Source organism: Nyctereutes procyonoides, unplaced genomic scaffold (assembly GCF_905146905.1).
Source record: "Nyctereutes procyonoides isolate TBG_1078 unplaced genomic scaffold, NYPRO_anot_genome, whole genome shotgun sequence".
NCBI lineage: Eukaryota > Metazoa > Chordata > Mammalia > Carnivora > Canidae > Nyctereutes > Nyctereutes procyonoides.
The window spans coordinates 7,778,417-7,799,646 of NW_026575082.1; the positions used below are offsets into that span (position 1 = coordinate 7,778,417).

The 21,230-nt window shown below is 35.6% G+C and overlaps 1 protein-coding gene across 4 annotated transcripts in view; it reads left to right on the forward strand.

Moving 5' to 3' along the window:
* The window catches only part of LOC129514595 (rotatin), a 144,807-nt gene that overhangs the window by 13,043 nt on the left and 110,534 nt on the right, over nt 1-21,230 (forward strand). For all 4 annotated transcript variants that reach the window (XM_055333317.1, XM_055333320.1, XM_055333318.1 and 1 more), the window contains 5 exons: nt 1,658-1,839; nt 4,220-4,335; nt 13,219-13,389; nt 19,102-19,314; nt 21,011-21,123. In XM_055333317.1, coding sequence (XP_055189292.1) covers nt 1,658-1,839; nt 4,220-4,335; nt 13,219-13,389; nt 19,102-19,314; nt 21,011-21,123 — 795 coding nt within the window. The remainder of the gene's footprint in view (nt 1-1,657; nt 1,840-4,219; nt 4,336-13,218; nt 13,390-19,101; nt 19,315-21,010; nt 21,124-21,230) is intronic.

A 21,230-nucleotide genomic window follows, 5' to 3' on the forward strand; every position in this document is an offset into this window, starting at 1 on the left:
CTGTGCTACGTAGTAAACTGTATTTTCTGTTTTTTTCCATTTGATTAAAAAAAGATTGATGATTCTGACGTATTAAATTATTTTCATAAGCCACAAATGGAATGCAATCTAGTTTAAAAGCATAGGTTTAGATGATAGATAATATTTTGATAGTATTTCAAACCCGCATTTGTAAGTCTAAACATAGTTTAAATGCATCAGTATTTACTATTAAAGGGAATGATTGGAGGCTATAAAACAAAGGTTCATTTAAGATGTACAATTTATGGTATTTTACTTATTTGTGTAAATATAGATTTTTATATATTAACTTTGTTTAACGGGATTGGCATGGGTGTTTGTGTGTTACCTCATCCCTAGGCTACCAGCATCTTATAAACATATTAGTCTCTTCTTTTGGTGTCATCTTAATAAATGCTCAGTGAGATGAATACTCCTCTGTTGGCTTGATTATTTACTCATGACTCTGCTGTTGCTACAAGCTGACACTGATTCATGCTGGCTGCATGGTTGGTGTTACACCAAGTGCTATACATGCTTTATCTCCTTTACTTGTCATCCTGACAATCCTGTAATAGCATTGGTATTATCATCGTCATCATTTTACAGGCAAATGTGGTTGGGAAAGGCAATGAGCCTTGCCCCAGTTTATGAAGTTGGTGAAGAGGAAGGCTGGTGTTGAGACAGTATGAGCTGAGAGCCTGTGCTCCTAGTCCTTCTATAGGAGTTAGTGGGTCAGGCATGGTTTTTCTCTTTATTCTGGGAAAGCCTTTCTGTCTTGTTCTCTAAGTTGTATCTGGTGTGCTGCGTGCATATAAATTCTCACTCCTCACTCAACACCGTCCACACAGGGCCTGTTAAACTTTGAGAGAAGCCCACCTCATTTTCGTATTTTGGGATGTTGAAATTGAAGAAATGACAAAAGATATATTAAATTTTGCGAGTTTTACATGTTCAATAGCATTAGTATATCTGGGATTCAGCTTCAATTATGGATAACATTAAAAGTAAAAAATTTGAGGTCCTTTATAAATGTGAGTTTTAGGCCTTTCTATAGCGCTTTATCCCCACCCCTTCACTTGACACCTAAGGTAAGAATTTTTTATGAAGAAAGCCATGAAATATGGGATGTTCCACTTTTGGTACATTTTCAAAATCATGATGTGATGCTGAATGTACTAAATGAAGTAATCCATTTCTCCTCATGTTTTTCTGGCATTTTCTAGCATTCTTCAGTTGCTAACACTGGCTTATTTAGAACATTTGGTGAAAATCACAGAAAATCTAGGAAACTATAAACGATTTAGTTTTGCCTCTAAGTTGATTACAGAAGAACTTTGCTATGAATTGGCTTGCTTTTGTCTAGAAACAAATGGATTATTAGTGGTAATGTTGATTGCTCTTCTAGGAATTTTGAGAACACCATTTTGAAAAGCGATATATGAGTGCATTTTTGGTTTCATTTACAGTTTTGAGCTATCTTTATGGAATTTAATCTTATAATTTGTCAAGGTTTCACAAATCTGACCACATTGTTGCATGAAGCAATGTAGTTGTGTCTAACATGAGGCTTCTCATGTGCCGGACAGCAGAGATGCAGTAAACCTTTTTGTGAGCTGTTTCCATATTCAAGGATTATCATTTCTTTATTTTACAGTGGAAGTAGTAGTCATGCTCCTGTGAACTCTAGAATCTCTGTGCATTCGCCTTTGGATGTGGTACACATAGATCTGCCTGAGCTGGAGGCCGAAGACACTCTGGAGCTACAATTCCAGCAGCTCAGTCTGCCCCAGTTCTGTGTCTCCGTTCTGCAATCAGCAGTTCCTCTCTTAAGAACAGGTTAGCTGTTTTTGAAGTCATAGTTCTTGTTATGTAATTTATCGCTGTTTTGTCCATTTTGTGGGACTCTTTTCTTTTTTTCACCTACCTGTGTTAGGAACTTGCTTTTTTTTTTTTGTTAGGAGCTTTTTTATAAAGATTTTATTTATGTGAGAGAGGAGAGAGAGAGAGAGAGAGAGAGTAAGCTCAAGTGAGCACTATTTGGGGGAGGGGCAGAGGGAGAAGCAGACTTCTCTGTTGAGCAGAGCAGGGATCCTGGTGCGGGACTTGATTCTAGGACGCTGGGTTCATGACCTGAGCTGAAGGCACATACTTCACTGACTGAGCCACCCAGGCGCCCCTGGGATACAAATTCTTAGAATTTAATAAAGTCTTAATATTGTCTAAGTGAATGTGGATGACATGAGCATTGTTTGGATAGAGTATCCCCTTCCATTTATGGCTTTTTGCATATACTTCCACTTCTGTATGACTATTTTAAACATAAGCACTGAAAAAACAATGTGACCAGAATAATAAATTATAGAAGGTGGGCCAGCATGAATAGACTGGGATAAGAAAATCTTTGGCTTTTGCTCTTTGGAAACTTTTTGAGTCGCTCACAGTTGTTCAGTTGTCCTACTCAGTTCGTGGTTAAGCTATGAAACACGTGAAAAACAAACCCCAAACTGGATTCTTACCTTTGCAGTAATTTCTTTTTCTGAAAAAAAAAAAAAAAAACAAACTCAAAAAAACCTCCCAAACATTCTGGAGTTGCCTCTTCTCTCAGTACACTGGGTAAATTCTCAAAGATGTACTAAAGTATATATGGTCATGTAGTTATAATTTTAGTTAAGCGTGATAGAAACAGTAACGATATGACCAATGTCTGCCAGAGTCACTAGAACAGCAGTTAGCCTATGTGGAGTTCCCGTCCTGCTCATCTGGCTTTGTGTGCATGGTTTCATGCTTTCCTCACACCAACCCATTTTATCTTTCCATGAGTGGTAGTTAGTACTTTCATCCCCATTTTACAAATGAGAACACTGAGGTTCAGAGTGTTTTGGGAGCTTATCCAGAGTCATGCAGCTAAAACGGAGGCTTGAGCCAAGATTCTTCTGAAGCCAGTGACCATGCTCCTTAAGCACTTAGCAGTTTGTGAGATACAAAAAGGTTTGGAAGTGATAACAATATTTTATTCTCTGACTCTCTACATTTTCAGTAGTTGATAAACTTGTCAAGATATAAGATAAATAAGATTTGTTTTTTTGGTTGATACTGGCTCAATAAAATCTATCCCATTTGAGTTGTTTTCTAAGTGTCGTAGTTTATTTTTGCCTGCTTGGAGGTGATGGGGAGGGAAGCAGGATGGAGGTCTATGTTTGGGAAGTATTAAAAATGTTTTTATCCTAAGGAAAACCAAATACCCTAACTTATCACTGACTGAATAACTCTGCTGCCAGGAGTTAGACACACATATTAATTAATTCATGTATTAGTAATGTGAAATAAAGAAAGAGCTGAACTTTGGCATCATGAAGTATATTTGTTTGCCTGCATGGTATACTGAGAAGAACAGTTTTAGATTAAATGATTTTGCATTTAACCTTTTCTTAATTTGCTGTAAAAAGTCAGATTGATAATTATAAAGCTATATCTTGGTACATAAATTTTTCTAAATGTTCTCTTGCCCTTTTGTTATAAATTATTGCATAATTTGTAATTGTTCAATATCATAAGAGATTTCTAAGAGAACTTGCTCCCGCTGTTCTAACGGAACAATTAATCTAGGCCCTTATGATCTGGTGGTTTTACTTTTATTCATTGGAAATTGGCCTTTGGTATGTGGGACCAGAAAGTCTTGACTGAATGTTCGCCTTATGGATAGTAGAGTTCCTTTGTTGTTCTGTATCTGGAGAAAAGAGATTGCTTTGGTGGGTGTGATAGCCTCCTAACACTAAATAGGAGATTAATAGAATGCATTTTTATTTTGTTTTATTTTTTTTATTTTTTTATTTTTTTTTATTTTTTATTTTTAGAATGCATTTTTAAACCTAACCTGGTGCTTTGTCACATACTACATATAACACGAAAAGTTCTCTGAATTAGAAAAATTTAACCTATCTCATGGCATTGTTAGATTTCGCTACTTTCTTTTTGAATATCTCACTTATGAGCGCATTGGACTTGTGGCTAAATTAGGATTGTGATTGGAACAAAAATGTTAATGGTGGTTGTAGATTGTGACTTCCCTATATGTCTCTTTCAGTGATTCTAAGGACATAAAAAAATAAAAAGAGAAAATAGGAGTTTGAGGGTATCACTAACTAGAAGATTGAGCAGTATGATATCTAGCTGTTCATTTGAAAGTTAATATTTTTTCTTCTATCTATATTCCTAGGTAGTAGACAAATGATAATAAGAGTTCTGGAATTGCTTGCAGAGGATATGATACTTATCGGTGAAGCAATTTCAGCCGATATCTGGGATGACAACAGCCTTTTTGCTGTAGATATGGTAAGAATCCGTATTTTCCTTGGGATATGGTAAATAATATTTAATTTTGTTTTGATCCTTTTAAGCCTGTTTCATTGTCTCATTAGTCTTTGAAAGCTTTCTTTCATACCAATATGTCTCAGGCTTATTTTGTTCATTCTGAAACAGGCCATTTCTCTAGAAATTCTGGTTACCTATTTTTTTGATTCTGGTTTCTCATAATGGGAGGATGTATATTGGGATGAAAAACAGGCCAGTGTGGTCCTTATAGGTACTGTCCTATCATTTTTCTTCTTTTAGTAATTAGGAAATAACATATTTTTTAAGATTTTATTTTTTTCATGAGACACAGAGACAGAGACATAGGCAGAAGGAGAAGCAGGCTCCATTCATGGAGCCTGATGTGGGACTCGATCCCAGCACTTGGAATCACACCCTGGGCCAAAGGCAGATGCTCAGCTGCTGAGCCACTCAGGTGTCCCAGGAAATACGTATTTTTAAAAAATGAGTCCAAATTGCTATTTTTCTGATTTTAAATTTGTTTCTTTGCTCATACTTACACTGTTGCTCATAGAAAGTCTTAGTTTTTAGCAATATCAACATAATTGCTTATTAGCTTTAACCTTCAGCACATACTAAGCTAATTTCAGAATAGTAGTGTTTGTATCACTGTGGTCAATAACTGATAAAATCTAAGATTTCTTTGCAATTCTTTTCGACTTAGACTAAGTCTCACTATGAATATACGGTCAAGAGGTGCCTGTGTGGTTCAGTTGGTAGAGCATGTGACTCTTGATCTCTGCTCAGGTAATGATCCTCAGGTTCTGACACCAAGCCCCACATCAGGCTCTGTGCTGAGTGCAGAGGCTACTTGAGATTCTCTCCCTCTGCCCCTCATCCCACATGAGCTCTCTCTTTCTCTCTCTAAAGTAAATACATAAAATCTTTTTATTTTTTTTTTTATTATTTTTTTTTTTTTTAGCAGGCAGCTTTTTTTTTTTTTATTTTTAATTTTTTTTTTTTTTATTTATTTATGATAGTCACAGAGAGAGAGAGAGAGAGAGAGAGGCAGAGACTTAGGCAGAGGGAGAAGCAGGCTCCATGCACTGGGAGCCCGACGTGGGATTCGATCCCGGGTCTCCAGGATCGCGCCCTGGGCCAAAGGCAGGCGCCAAATCGCTGCGCCACCCAGGGATCCCCATAAAATCTTTTTAAAAATACAGGAAAAAAAACTGTGCCTCAGAGTCACTTGAAAGAACTCTTTTTTCTGTTACAATTTATTATACAGTTAGATTTGTTTTAATATGTTTTTACTTTTGGGAATTGTTTTCTCCTCATAAACATGTAACTCAGAGATGTTCCCTTGTCATCCTGTTCTCTGGTTTGTATTTTATATTTTTATTTTAGTTTCTGCAAATATAACCAAGTAAGCATGTAGATTCTCATTGCTCTTCTCACATCTCACATAAAAGGTCGTATGTTATATATGATTTTATACCTTGTTTTTTTTTAACTTAAAAATATATCCTGTTTGCATAGGATAATAGGTATGGAGATTTTCCCATGTCCATATGAGGAGGTGTTCATCATTCTGTTGGATAGGGTGCAAGTGTTTCAGTGTCTGCTTATTCACCCAGTTTCCTATTATTAGACACAGTTGCTAATATAAATTATGTAATATGAATAATGCACATATATAATTTCATACATGTACAAATGTGTCTCTAGGGTAGATTTCTTTAGGATTGCTGTAACAAAAAAGGTCAGAGGGAGGGTGGATGTGGGGATGGGCAAAATGGATGAAGGGGAATGAGAGGTACAGGCTTCTAGTTATGAAATGTCTAAGTCACGGGAATGAAAGGTACAGCAGTACAGCATAGGGAGTATAATCAATGATATTATAGTAGCATTGCATGGTGACAGGTGGTAGCTACACTTATAAGCACAACATAAAGTACAGAGTTGTGGAATCACTGTATTGTATGACTGAAAGTAAATGTAACCTTGTGTGTCAACTATACTTGAAGAAGTAAATGTATTTTAAATCCTAGATATTGTCCCATTCTTCTATATGGCTGTACCATTTCACTCACCCACCAGCAGTTTATTAGAATGTGTTTTCTCCTACACACTCAGCAGTTGGGTTTATAGTCCAACTTCAGATTTTTGCCATTTGGATAAATAAGTGAGGATTTAGGTGCTATTTGTTCTTCTCTGAGTAAAGTTGAGGATCTTTTTGTAACATTAAAAGTCATTTTCATTTCTTTTTCTATAAGCAGTCCAGGCATTTATCCATTTATCTCTTGGGTCATTGGTCTTGTGTTCTGATTTCTATGAGCTTTTATATATTAAGGACCTTGACTTCCCAAGACAGGTTGGAATTTTTATTTCCTCAGATTTTTCTTTTTCTTTCTTTCTTTCTTTCTTTCTTTCTTTCTTTCTTTCTTTCTTTCTTTCTTTTTCTTCTTCTTCTTCTTCTTCTTCTTCTTCTTCTTCTTCTTCTTCTTCTTTCCTTCCTTCCTTCCTTCCTTCCTTCCTTCCTTCCTTCCTTCCTTCCTTCCTTCCTTCCTTCCTTCCACTTTCCTAATGATGCTTTTGACTCTGCAAAATCTTCTGTTCATTTGTTTATTTTTTAAAAAAGATTTGAGAGAGACAGTGCAAGAGCAAAGGTGGTAGGGGTGGAGGAAATGAAAGAGAATCTCCAGCAGACTCCCTGCTGAGTGGGATGTCATCCCATGACTGTGAGGTGACGATCTGAGCCAAAATCAAGAGTCACCACTTAACCCACTGAGTCACCCAGGTGCTCCTTTATTCATTTTTTTATATAGCTGGCTTAGTCAGTTTTTTAAAAAAGGTTGGTTCTGGATTTTGAATTATAGATTTTCTTCACATCTTGGGAAAAGCATGCTCTATTTCTTGAAGTCTACATGTTCGTCTTTTAAGAGTATTTTTCTCATATAGATTTTGCACATTTCTCATTGTTTAGTCATATCTGTGTGAATATATATTTATGTGGGTTTTTAACAGCTTTATTGAGGTATAATTGACATATAATAAGCTGCACATGTTTTAAAAAGTTTTTTGATACATTTTGACATGGATACACATGATATAGATTAGTTTGCATTTTCTAGAATTTTGTATCTATGAACTCATGATTTTTTGTCTGCTATCTTTGAGTGAGATTATTCTGAGATACAGTCATGTTGTGTGTATCAGAAATTCATTTTATTACTAGATGCTGTGTTCTTTGCTATTTGAATTTCAGTAGGGAAGATAATTTTTGAGAGTTACGGCTTTATTTTTTTGAAAGAAGTGTTTTGATAAATAATATTTCATATGAGTGACTAACGTGTATAGGAACCTCAGGAGTGTTAGATACTATTTCCTTAAATATGTATGTCTCCATGTATTTGGAAACCATATTTTTTTTTACATTTCAGTATATCATAGATTGTCATTTTATGTCTTCTGTTTTAAAATTATCATCTGATTTCTTTGAAGAACTGATAATCTGTCTTTTCTGTTAATGTAAGCTGGTAACTTAAGTCTTTCTTTTTTTTATTTATGCTTTCCTGTCAGAAAAGCAAAAGCAAAATTTATTAGTCACAAAAATATATTTTGATTCACATCGTTGCCATTTTTTTCTCTTTTTGTTATGTTGACATAGGTCTACCTTTGTTTTATTTTTATTTTATTTTATTTTATTTATTTTATATTTTATTTTTTACCTTTGTTTTATTAAACTTATTGTTATAGACTGCCTGGTTCTTGTGAATAGACGTTAGAACCTAAAAAACAAAATACTGATGTGTACTTTTTTTTTTTTAAGATTTTATTTATTTATTCACAAGAGGCACAGAGAGACAGAGAGGCAGAGACACAGGCAGAGGGAGAAGCAGGCTCCACGCAGGGAGTCCTACGTGGGTCTCCAGGATCAGGCCCTGGGCTAAAGGCGGAGCTAAACTGCTGGGCTACCCAGGCTGCCCCTGATGTTTACTTAATACCAATACCTGTGTGTGGGAAAACCCAAACCTTAAAACACACACACACACACACACACACACACACACACAGCTCTTGAAAATAGAAACACGTATTTTATAATAGGCATGATATATTATTTCAAGTCTTTGATTTTTTTATCCATAAATTAGGGATAATAGTTCTTGATCTTAGTTTTTCTTTAGTCCTTTAAGGTTATCATACTATTTGGTAGTACTTCTAGAAGATTTTCACATATTGAAGGTTTTCAACAAGTGATTTTTTTCTTAGAAGTGTGAAGAATGTTTTATCGGTTGCTTCTTAAATTAACTTAAATTTTCTTGGCCAGAACATTTATCTGTAAAAGTTAGTCATTCACTTTTAACTTTTGGCTGCTGATCTTTTATGATTCAATGAATTATTTTTACTTTAAAGGTTAAATCTGTTGTAGAAGTGCCAATTGGTATGATAGAAATGTTAAATAAAACCGTACTGCTTAAAATTCTATTTGATTTACTTGTTTAAAAGAATGAATGCCTACTAAGGAAAAAAATCATTCCTTTGGGTATATATTAATAGAAGCAAACAATAGAATTTCTTAATGTTCCTACTTTTATCAAGTTTAAAAAGGAAGATAGAAGCAGTATTTTTGTTGAGTCATTAAAGGAACAAAATAATAAATATGTTGCTACCAATTCAGAAAGCAGAAACCTGAGGATATGTAATCAGATCTCTAGACTTTTCCCGATGGTGTTTAAAATAGTCCTGTCTGGAACTCCATACCTTAGTTGTGTAAGCATAATTGAAAGTATCCTCCACCCCCCATTCATTGAATGTTTTTATTTCCCTTGAAGTAAATAAGAGAAAAACATTTTTACTGAATGGTTATATTTTGTTAAGATAAATTTGTTAAGCACTTACAAAAGTTAGGTTGACCTAAAGTATTCCATCCCTTCTTTGCTTCCCTTTGAAATCAAGTCTGTTTTATCTTCATTCACATCACATGGTAAGTAGTAGGTTCAAGGAATGAGGATCTTTACCTCATGCCTGATAACCTCAAGCATGTGGGGGAGGGGAGGTACTGTCTTTCTTCATGTTTTACTTTCTCCTCTCTGTGGCTCCTGTCATTGCACTGTCGTGAAAAACAGTCTTTTCTCCTTCTGTATGACTCCTTGCTTCCACATTCCCATCAGACCTGCTGGCAGTGAGTAACTTAGCTTTTCAGGTATGTCGAAGAATTGCTAGTTGGAGTTCAAGCGGGGCTGAGAGCGTTGTGAACGCTTCTGGAGAGAAAGGCTTTGTACCCAGTAAGGGTAAGTGAAGCCGACTGTGAATTTATAATTGGGTGAGTGGAATCTCTAATTAGCATATGCCTGCCCTGCTGCTGCCATCAGTCCAGAGACAGTTATTTCAGCTCACCAAACATTTCTTGATTGCCCATTATATGCTAGGCCCTGGGGGTGCAAGATAAGTAAGAGGCCATTCTTTTGACTCTTGTGGAAGATAGGTACTTTTGCTGTGTAAAACAGAGGTAAGCAGAGAGGAATGATAGTTTAAAAAGATAGTTTAAGGGTAGCACTTACTCCGTTGTAGTTCCTGTTTAAGCACTGTGTGTTTTTGAAGTCACATAATCATCACGATTCTCCCATAAGGCAGATTAACACATGTTATAGATGAGGAAATGGAGGCTCAGTTTCTTTTTCAGGGTCACTTAAGAATCACTTAAGAAGGTTTTCATTCAATCATGTTTTATTTGCAAGGATGCCTTGACAACATTCTCAACTTAGAATCTTGGGGGTGGGGGGAGGCTTTTTGGAAATCATGACTGAAATGAATATTAAATTATCAGTATGATTTGGCTGAGCAGTAAAGGAAGGGTTTTTATCTGGCAGAGGGGAAGGGAAGGACAGGGAGGAGTGCATAATGCTGACTGGTGTGTGAAGGGGATGCTGGTGGGGGCATGCAAGCCATACATGGTGGAAGATGTGGGAGAGACAATGGTGGGTCGTGTAGTTTAGCCTCCATTCTGAAGGCAAGGTGGGCTTGCTCTTCCACAGAATGCATGGAGAGGTTTGCACAGGCCATAGTGGAAGGGAGTGGAGCGTGAGGCTGGAAGCATGGAAGGTGGAGAGCCTGATCCATTTGCCGTTTTTAGATGCTTCACAGTATCTACTGCCTATCTTGTCATGTGCACATAGCGGAGAAATTGTGTTTGCCCTATAAATTCTTTTTTATTGAGAATATTTGGAATATTCCCTGTAAATTCTGTTTTATTGAGAATATTTGGAATATTTTGCAATTCTGTGCCTTCTTTTGTAAAAGCTATGAATATCCTCTAAAAGGTAGCCTCCCTCACCGTCTCCAGCAACGACTCCACAGCCTTTTGAACATTTCTAGCTCAGTGAATTAAAACTGTGAACCATTTTATATAAAAGTATTTTCATGGAGAAATGTTGCATGTCAACATAGTATAAGACTGTCACTGTGTTTCTGGTTTGTTTTCTTTAGACTGGTAGTTATTAATATAATGGCTTCTGGTTTAAATTTAATTAACTTTTAGTTTTACTTTCTTGGGATTCTACTCTCAAGAAAATAAGTATATTTCATAGTTTTCTTTTTGGTTAACTACATGTTTAGTTTTTGTCAGTGATTCTTGGATACTTGAGAAGTTGTGTTCTTTGAAATGTTCAGGGTTTATATCTACTTATTTATGAATTATGTTAAAAATGACTAGGTTAAAACTTGTAAAACTATCTTTGTTTCAATAACAGGTTTTGCCTGATATTGTATGTTATTTAGACCACACAGACTCAATTCATATTGGGTCTGTACTCTTAATTCTGCATTTTATCAAGAGAAAATTACCCCTTTATCCAGGTTTTTTTTTTTGCCCTGAATTATTCATTTTTCCTGTTTAATATATTTTTTTGATTCATATTTCATTAGACGTTTAATTTTTAACCTTTTATGCCCAAAGATAAAGGTATCTTTATATGTGTAAATTATTAATTTTGTTTTTTTAACATGAAATCATACTTGACTTACAGGCAAATTTAAGCTTTTTGTAGTGCACATGTGCTTGGTCTTCTCTCAAAAATTTTTGCTACCTTTTTTGTTTCCTATTTTTTTACTGTATAGAATATTTTGTCTTTTTACATCTTCAGTGATTAGGAAATATCATAGTTTTAATTTTGTGTTTGTTTAAGAACTTGACTTTATCAAGTGATCCATGTAAAATAATAAGAGTTTACTCATTTATGCAATTTGTGTATGTGTGGTAAAACATATATTAACATAAAATTTACCATTTTAGCCCTTTTTGAGTATATAATTCAGTGGTATTAAATGCATTCATACTGTACAATCACACTGTTTATCTCCACAACTTTTCCATCATCTCAAACAGGAACTCTGCGTCCACTAAATAGTAACTCTCCTTCCCCTTTGGGCGCAGCCCCTGGCAACTGCTATCCTATGTTTTTATGAATTTGGTTGTTGTAGGTACCTCATAGTGCAATGAATTGAACAATAGCAGTGTTTCTGTATGTGGCTTATTTTATGCAACATAATGTTTTTAAGACTCATCCATGTTGTGTCATATGTCAGAATTTTGTTCCTTTTTAAGATTGAATAATATTTCACATTATGTAGGTATAGCATACCACATTTTATCTATCTGTTCATCTGTTGATAGGCACGTTTCTACCTTTTCACTGTTGTGAATAGTGTTTCTGTGAACAGTGATGTACAAGTATGTGTTTGGGTTCCTGTTTTTTTCAATTCTCGTAGGTATATTACCCAAAAGTGAAATTGCTGGAGCATATAGTAATTTTACGTTTAATTTTTTGAGGAACTGACATACTGTTTCCATTGTGACCTCATCATTTTACTCACCAGCAATGCACAAAGGTTCCATTCCAGTTTCTCTACATCTTTGCTAGCACTTGTTATTTTCCATTATTTTTGACAATAGCCATCCTAATAGATATGAAGTAATATCTCATTGTGGTGTTGATCCTTTATATATTTTTTTAAGGCCTCATACCTTTTAGTTTTGATTCTAGTATATTCATCTTTGAATAAAAACATTCTTGGCATACATTTTTATCCTTAGTCTACAGGTTATTTCCTATTTTTATTTTCATATATTCTCAGTGGAAAGGTGAGAGTAAGATCTCCAGTGCTCCTTTGTTCTTCTGTCTTACTATGTCTACTATGATGCTGTCCTTTTATCAGCTAGTTTACAGGGGCATGTCAGTGTAATGTAAGATGTATTTTGGTCTATATTGTTATGATTTGCACGTTAGCCGACTATGTTGTAGCTTTTTCTTTGTATTTTATGTATGCCTTTCAATTTAAAGGATATAACTTCTATTTAAGTAGTAAATTATCTAGAAATTAGGATGGCAGGACATTTGCCTTGAAACAACCTTATTACGTGGAGGATTCATACAATTTGATATTTAACTGTTTTTTTTAGTTATCTGACTTTTTCTGTTTCATTTCTTTAGAAATTTTAGGATCAGTTTGAGGGCAAGGGTGTCTCTTGTACTAATAATGCATTTTCCCCCATTATACCTGCCACTGTGTTAAGCATTCAGCAAGCCCAATAAATTGCATGCAGATTTTTAAGTTAGAACAATTAAACACTAGAAACTAGGAGGAATGTATGGTTTATTAAGCTTTTGTATTTTGTTTATTTTTATTCATTATTAAAAATATTGTTTGGAAAAACTTTAGGTGAGCTGATTATTCCTTTTTGCCTTTTTAAATCATCTCAGCATGTATAAGTTATTCTTGGAGGAATACATTTTTATTTTTGTTATTTAGCCATGATATTTTAAATTATTATTTGTGAAAGTCTCCATATTGGTTCCCTAAAATTGTTTTTTTTCCTGTTTCGTGCTTAAATGTCTGAAGAAAGAAAAACTGCTTATGGTGTTGAGGTCCCTGGGAGATACCATATGCTACCATAAAAGTGGAGTGAGCCAGGACCAGCCAGAGTTAGTGCTGGTTCACCACCGAATGGCCTTTGTCAGTGTTTCACTGTTTGCAGTCCGAGTCCTGCAGATGCTTCTCCCTGTTGAAAAGGTAAGGCAGGCACTATTGCTTACAGTTTATGGGATATTATAAGTAAGTGCTCTGTCGTACATTTCTTCTAATCATTTCATGGTGTACAAAGATTATATTGGAAATGTAGTAATTGAGAAAGACTAACATTTCTGAACAGTTTTACAAATCATTTGATAGAAAAAAACATTAATTCTAAAAAAATTTTTTTAGGTAATTTCTTAAAATTGTCGTGTAACATGGTTTAGAAAAGTACACAGTTCAAGTACATTTTTACAAAGTGAATATACCTGTGTTTAAAAAGTAACCACCATGCCAAGACATGAAATAGAATATTACCAGCATTTCAAAGGTTGCTTCCCCATCCAATTACCTTTTTCTTCTAAGCTAAACTCTTCCTTTCTGACAAGTTTTTTTTTTTTTTTGAGATTCATCACTGTTGTTGCTTGTTGTAGTTAAGTTTTTATTGCAAATTACAATTCCATTATATAACTGTATGTTAAAGATGATTTTAGTAGGTGTAGATATTTCTTTTAAATCGTCTTATGACTGTAGATGTCTCATCTCATAAATAGAGGTTATATTGCTGAATTTGAATGTTAATGATAAAAACATTCATGCACAAGTGTCTTGTAGTATACTTATTGCAAAAAGAAAGGTGTGGCATGTTTTAATGCAGGTATAGGAGAAATTACTGCAACTAAAGAACTATTTCCTATGCCTTTTGTCCTTTGTCCTTTTGTTTTCTAAAATTTTGCAGAGCATATAGCCTAACCTCCCATTTTTTTAAAAAGATTTTATTTATTTATTCATGAGAGACACACAGAGAGGTAGAGACATAGGCAGAGGGAGAAGCAGGCTCCATGCAGGGAGGCCAATGTAGGACTCGATCCCAGGACTCCATGATCACTCCCTGAACCGAAGGCAGACGCTCAACTGCTGAGTCACCAGGTGTCCCTAACCTCCATTTTTTCATAACATTTTTATATGTACTATATTAGCTATTAGCACCTGGGAAAACAAGAACAAAATGTTAAATTTTTTAAAAAAGCTTATTTATTTTAGAGAGGGGGGTGGGGGAGGGGCAGAAGCAGAGGGAGAGAGAACCTCAAGCAGACTCCATGCTGAATGCAGAGCCTGATGTAGGGCTCCATCCCAGGACCCTGAGATCATGACCAGAACCCCAGTCAAGAGTTGGATGCTTAACTGACTGAGCCACCCAGGCACCCCCAAAACATTAAATTTTAAACTTAGTGTTTTGCTTTAGGGAAAAGAGTATCACCTCTGTTAATTTTAATTTTTAACTTCCATTCATTAATTACTTTGAAGAAGTGACTAATCTGAAGAAATTTTCTGTTTTGAGGAAATTTTCCAATGTAAAATTAGTATTACATTGGAAGTCTTAGACATTGGAGAATTCCAGTCATATAAGACTAATTGCATTTAAAATATGGATGCCTCACTATATAATAATATATAACTGAAAAATTAAGAGTGCTTCATTAACTTATTATTACAAATGATCAGTCTATCTATACGTTGTATTACTGATGGAAGACTTTTCAACTATATAGTTTTATTTATTACCTTTCGATTATAGATTTTTTTTTCATCTATCTGCTTTTGGGGAAGTAATCAATTAAAATAGAAATCAGTAATTTGTTTTATTTTGAGTTACTTCAGTGTTAGACTAAAATAAAGCTTCCATGCCTTTTTACTTTCTGAAGTTAGTTCTTTTTTATTTAATTGTCTTCGTTTTTGAAGGCAAATCAGTATTTGTGAATACCTGGTAGCTTTCCTAAAAATATAACTTGGCACTCCATTAGAACAGTAAATAAGGCTGTGGAGGAGATAGTAATTAAGATATTGGTTAATAGATATTGGTTAATTGCTTTAAGAACTTTAGAATGAGATATAAACAGAAATCCTCTGCCATTGCTGTTAAATTTCTTTCAGTTTATATGATTACAAGATTATGCTGCCCTCTGCCTGTTGCTGGCCCACTAAAAATTGAAGTGCAGTTTGTTCTAAAACTTCCAACCTGGAAAGTGGTTTTTAAATGTTTGGGTTGCCACTTACCAAATGCATAATTTGGAAATCGGAAAATGATAACGTGAATCTCTGTAGAGACGTCCTGGATTTGAAAGTTTTGACAAAATGACCTTGCAGGCCTATTTGAAATCAATAATTATTTGTTTGAAAAGATTTTGGGAGATTGTACAGGTTTAAACGATGTATTAGCAATCTTACGAAAAATAATCTGGTTGGATAAATCAAATTGGTATAAAATAAGAGCTACAAATACTTGCCCTGTGCTGGAAGCAGGATCCAGAGCATCCTGGGAACCTCTGTGACTGTTTCTTAGCTAGCTGACTGAAGGTAAGGAAGAATTTATACCACAAGGCTTTGACTTTTTCTGTGAGATATATAGTCCAATAATTTGCTAAATCCGATAGAGTCAGCAGCACTTCTTAAAGCGTAATGTGCAAATGGATCATTTAGAGATCTTGTTAATCAGATCTTGCATATTCTCCTCCGTTAGTGCCGGAGTAAGACTTGAAAGTCTGCGTTCTCACTAGCCCTTTAGATAATGCCCTGCCTGCTGAGTCTGGAGGGTTTAGAGAAAGCAGTGTTATGCTCCTTTTTCCCTTAAGCACACAAAATGATGTTGTTGATTCTTTTTATCAAAGAGTGATGATAGATGTGCACTGATTAGTTCTGCAGTGATTAGTTTTGACATGTGGCTAATGCTTATGGATGTAGAACAGCTACCAGTCTGTGGACTGTGGTCAGTCTGTTGGACCATGCCACAATTAAACTCAACACTGTAGCATGGTGCTTTGAGTTGCTTAGATAATGAAGTTTCAAATGTAGGTGAAGAAGAGTGAAGATGTCAGTATTCCTTAGTGGGGCTGAAAAGAAGAAAGAAAAGAAGTTAATATTTATTAAGTGAGATATGTTAGACATCTCCTTGGTGCTTAATTCTCACATCAGCTTCTCTTACTTTTTTGACTAGAGCCAGAGAAAGGTCATTGTAAACTAGAGCACGATGCCTTTGGCGTTAGATCCGTGGGGATGTAATATCTTAACATAGTGCCCAGCTCACAAAATCGCCTTTGCGGATTCCCCTTTCTCTTCCTAACCTTTGAAAGGAGTAGAACCTCAGGATGGACTGAGGCCCTCATGAGACATCATCCCATTTGTGGTCTTAAACATCATCAGTTTGCTGACACCTCCTGGATTTATATTCGAGACCACATGTGTCACCTGGACTACAAACTCAGATTTATTCACCGTCCTCTTTGACATCTTCACTTGGGTGACAATTGATGTTTCCAGCAAAATGTGACTTAATCCCAGTTCTTCTCTTTTCTTCTGTTCTTTCTACGTCTTCCCTCTCTGGGTAGATAGCACCTTCACCCTTCTTTTTTTTTTTTTTTTTTTTTTTTAAGTTTTTATTTATTCATGAGAGACAGAGAGAGAGAGAGACAGAGAGAGGCAGAGACATAGGCAGAGGGAGAAGCAGACTCAGGAAGCCTGATGTGGAACTTGATCCTGGGACCTCAGGATCACGCCCTAGGCAAAGGCAGATGCTCAACCGCTGAGCCACCCAGGCGTCCCCACCTTCACTCTTCTTATTAATTGTTCATCAGGAAGAAAGCTTAGAGTCTGATTCCTCTCTTTCATATACGCCTAGATCCTAGTCCCTTTGCAGTATTTGTCATTTCTTCCTTGACATCATCTGAACAGTTCTCGCCTTTCCCACCATTGACTATCAGGGTTCAAGTCCCTTTCTTGCCTTGATTGTTCCTATAACTTCCTCATTGATGACCCTCCTTCCATCCTTGCACTGTTTCATCTCTTCCCTACAGATTGCTCTTGATACTTGCTTGAAATTTTCCAGTGCTTCCTCCAAAGACAAGTCACCAAGCCTTACCTGATGTGGTCACTGCTGCCCCTGACCCATCCCTCAGCATTAGGTGTACTGGCCTCCTTGCTGCTAAATAAATCCTATCTCTGGGACTTTGTACTTACAGTTCCCTCTTCTACGAACGCTTTTCCCCCAGATATCCATATGGCTCCTCACTCCTCCATGTCTTTACTTAGCTGTCGCCTTATCAGAGAAGCCTTCGCCTGCTACTTTAGAGCAGTAGCACTTTCCTTGTTCTACTCTGCATTTTAGTTTTGTTCCTCTCCATCTTTCCCATCCCTTGGTGTGTTTTTTGCTTGTTTCTGTTTGTTTTTTTTCTTAGCATTGCTGGTGACACCTGATGTCTTATGAAATATATTAATTTACTTTGCCTTCTCTGCTGGAATGTTCACCTCATGAGGGCAGAGGCTCAATTTTCTTCCTGCTATGTCCCCAGGATCTGGTCTGTAGTAAGGGAACACTGTAGGGGCCCAATAAGTATTTACTGAGTGAGCAAATAATAGTTGATCAGGTAATTCAATTTGCCTCTCTTTTTTTCTACTAAGCTCTTCACAGGATCATGAAATTTTTCTTGACTTCCTAATAGCTATTAATAGCTGTTTTTTTTTTCACGTTTAGTAACCTAAAACCTATAGTTTTTTTCTTTTTTAACATTTTATTTATTTATTTGAGAGAGAGAAAAAGTGCATGCGTAAGTAGAGGGAGGAAGGCAGGGGGAGAATTAAGCTCCCCTTTGAGGAGGAGCCTGACATAGGGCTGGGTCCCAGGACCCCGAGATCATGACCTGAGCTGAAGGCAGATGCTTAACAACTGAGCCACCCAGGTTCCCTGATACCTATACTTTCTGATATTTATTTGGTAACTTTATATCATTCCGAAAGATTGTTTAGCTGATTTAGTCCTTAATCTTAGATTTTCAGGCAGTTACTAGTTATCCTTAAGATAGGTTATCCATGAAGTAAATGGTGACCAAACCTCATTTAATAAAGACATCATTTCAGCCAAAGTAGTGAGCTCTGTCAAGTGATTTTCTTCAGACATTGAATTTTTAATCTTTTTCATTTCCTTCACTGATTCATAGAATCCTATCACCAAATTAGAATTAAAAAACAAAACTCAAACAATTCTTTCAATTTTAAATCCGTTGATTTAAGGCTAAAAAATGTGTAATATTTCATTTGGGTCTGTGGTTTTATACTAATTAAGGGTCAATCTTCTCTGGGTGTTCTAGAACTATTTAAATATTGTTGAATTCCCCTTTATCACTCTAAAATACAAGCTAAAATAATTTATGTTCAAATCAATCTATAGTTCTATTTAATGTAGTGTTACTTAATTCAGTATGTCATTAATAAGCCCTGGGTTAGGTGTTTGGCTTTGTTAGGAAAGTGCTCTTCTTGTCTTTAGGAGTTTATTGCATTATCCTGGAGATTTATGTGCACAGTAGAGAATACTTAGATCAAAAAGCCTCCTGCCTTCAGTTCAGTAGCAGAGTTATAAACAAGGTAGAAGGCTCAGAGGGAGGGTAGTTCTGGTTTTTGGTTTGGGAAGAAGGAAGTATCCTGTGTCCCAGGCTTTGGGAAGAGTTGAAATTTGGACTGGACTTAACTCTGGGCAGAAGAAAATTATATTGAACAAGACACAGGAGTGAGTGGTGTGTTAGGGCATAGAGTTTTCTTTGGAGAAGCATAGAGTTTGTGATAGAGAATGATAAAAATAAAGTTGAGCTAGCTACATTAAGATCATAGTCTACTATGTTTTTCTTAAAAAAATTTTAACTTTTTTTTTTTAATTCATTAAAGGCAAGCCACCTTTTACCGGAGCCTATGTCAGCAGCATTATTTCTAGTTTCTTTGGACATGCCTGTTTCTTTGGAATATCCAAATATTCATGAAGCTGTTGTGGCATATTTGGAACAGCTGAATTCTGAAAACTACAGTATTTATAAACAAACTGCAGAGGCTGTTTATTCAATTGAATGTACCTGTAACTTCCTGTCTGATGTTGGGAAGGAGGTAAACAGTTTCATTAATATCTTTTAACAATTCCTTTGCTAAAATATTTAGAAAATGTAACCTACATTTTCAAATTAGTGGACTTACAATAACTGAATTGTTGGAGATGGGATACATTATTACCGAGTGGTCATTTATCAGATTAAAGTGAGGATGTAATTTGTGTAAAGGTACATGTGACTTTAGATGGATGAATGGTGTATATTCGTGAGACCAGTGGTTTTTAAAAAGGCAGTAATTGTTATCAATGTCTTAATATTTAATAGTGAGTTCCTTTTTGAAGTGACTTAATGTATATGAACACAGTGACAGTTGACAAACACAACTATAAGGGCCATTTTAGTGCTTATCTATAGTCACATTTTTCCTTTAATATTTTATAGACACTTATTACATACTCACAGGAAGAGCCTGATTTTTTATTAAATAAAACTATGAACTAGATTGTTTGTAAAGTAGGATGACTTTAGGTGCAGTGTTATAGCAATAATTATGTATTGTTATTTATCCTTTTAGAGATATTTTTGGGATGTTTAGTATGTTATCAAAGAAGGGAGGTTAGTAAGTCTTAAAATAGACAGTGACTACAGTAGTTGTTTACTGTTTGAAAGTACCAAAGCAGGTCCTGAAGATTTTAAGAAATTATGAACTAAATTCTTACTCCTTTTCTTCTTTACAGTGGAAGCTTTCTCAGCCTCTAATTTTCATTTATTTACCCATTATTTTTTTTCTTTTTCTTTAGCCATATCTCAGTGCCACTGGCTTCTTGTTTCCTCTGTGATAGAAGTTCAAACTGTCTTTAAGTTGAATTATTTCTGTGGCATCCTGCATGGTCAGTTAATCATGCATGTATTAGTCGTCCTATATGTTTGTAGAAGCAGTCAGCATGTAGAAGGGGGGAATGGATCATAAAATATGAGTCCTGCCTTTAGTCTGCAGTTAGTGGGGAGATAGGGCTACAAACAAATAGCTGAAGAATGAGGCCATTCGATTGTAATCTTAAGCCTACTTAGAGGTGAAAAATAAAGTGTCTTGCAGCATTGAGCTAAGAACTTTTCCCACATTTTCCCTCCTAGGCTGACATTTTTATTTTGCTTGTTGGAAAAGTGAATTTAAGGAAATATGAATAGTCTCAAGGTCTCTGAATGATCTAATTTGTTTTCTTTTTTTTTTTTTTTTAAGATTTTATTTGTTTATTCACGAGAGACACAGAGGCAGAGACATAGGCAGAGGGAGAAGCAGGCTTCCCGTGGGGAGCCTGATGCAGAACATGATTCCCGGATCACAACCTGAGCTGAATTGAAGGCAGCCGCTTAACTGCTGAGCCAGCGGGCATCTTTTTTTTTTTTTTTTTTTTTTAATTTAAATTTTACTTAGCTAACATACAGGGCAATGTTGGTTTCAGGAGTAGAATTCAGTGATTCATCCCTTACATACAACACCCAGTGCTCATCACCAGTGCCCTCCATAATGCCCTTCACCCATCTATTCCATTCCCTGCCCATCTGCATCAACCCTGTTTGGTATCTCTCATTAGAGTATCTTATGGTTTATTTTCTCTCTCCATCCCCTTCAAATGTTCATCTGTTTTCTTTCTTAGCAAATGATCTAATTTCTTGAAGTTGCTTATTTAGCTGTTGAGAATTTTATTGTACATGAACTTGATGTTTACTGTTTCATTCTGCTGTTTTTTTAGGGCGAGAAGAATCTCTTGGAATTAGTAGAGCTGGCAGACCAAGCCTTGAGAAGCTTTTCTTATCATCAGCATTTCCCCCTAATAAAGGAAATCATCTGCATGTGTTCAAAGATGTAATACTCTCTTTCTTGATATGATTATATTATTATAGGATGTATTGTGTATGTGTGCAATGAAGTGAAGGAGCAATGAAAATAGAACTAGTTTTAAATCTCGTTTC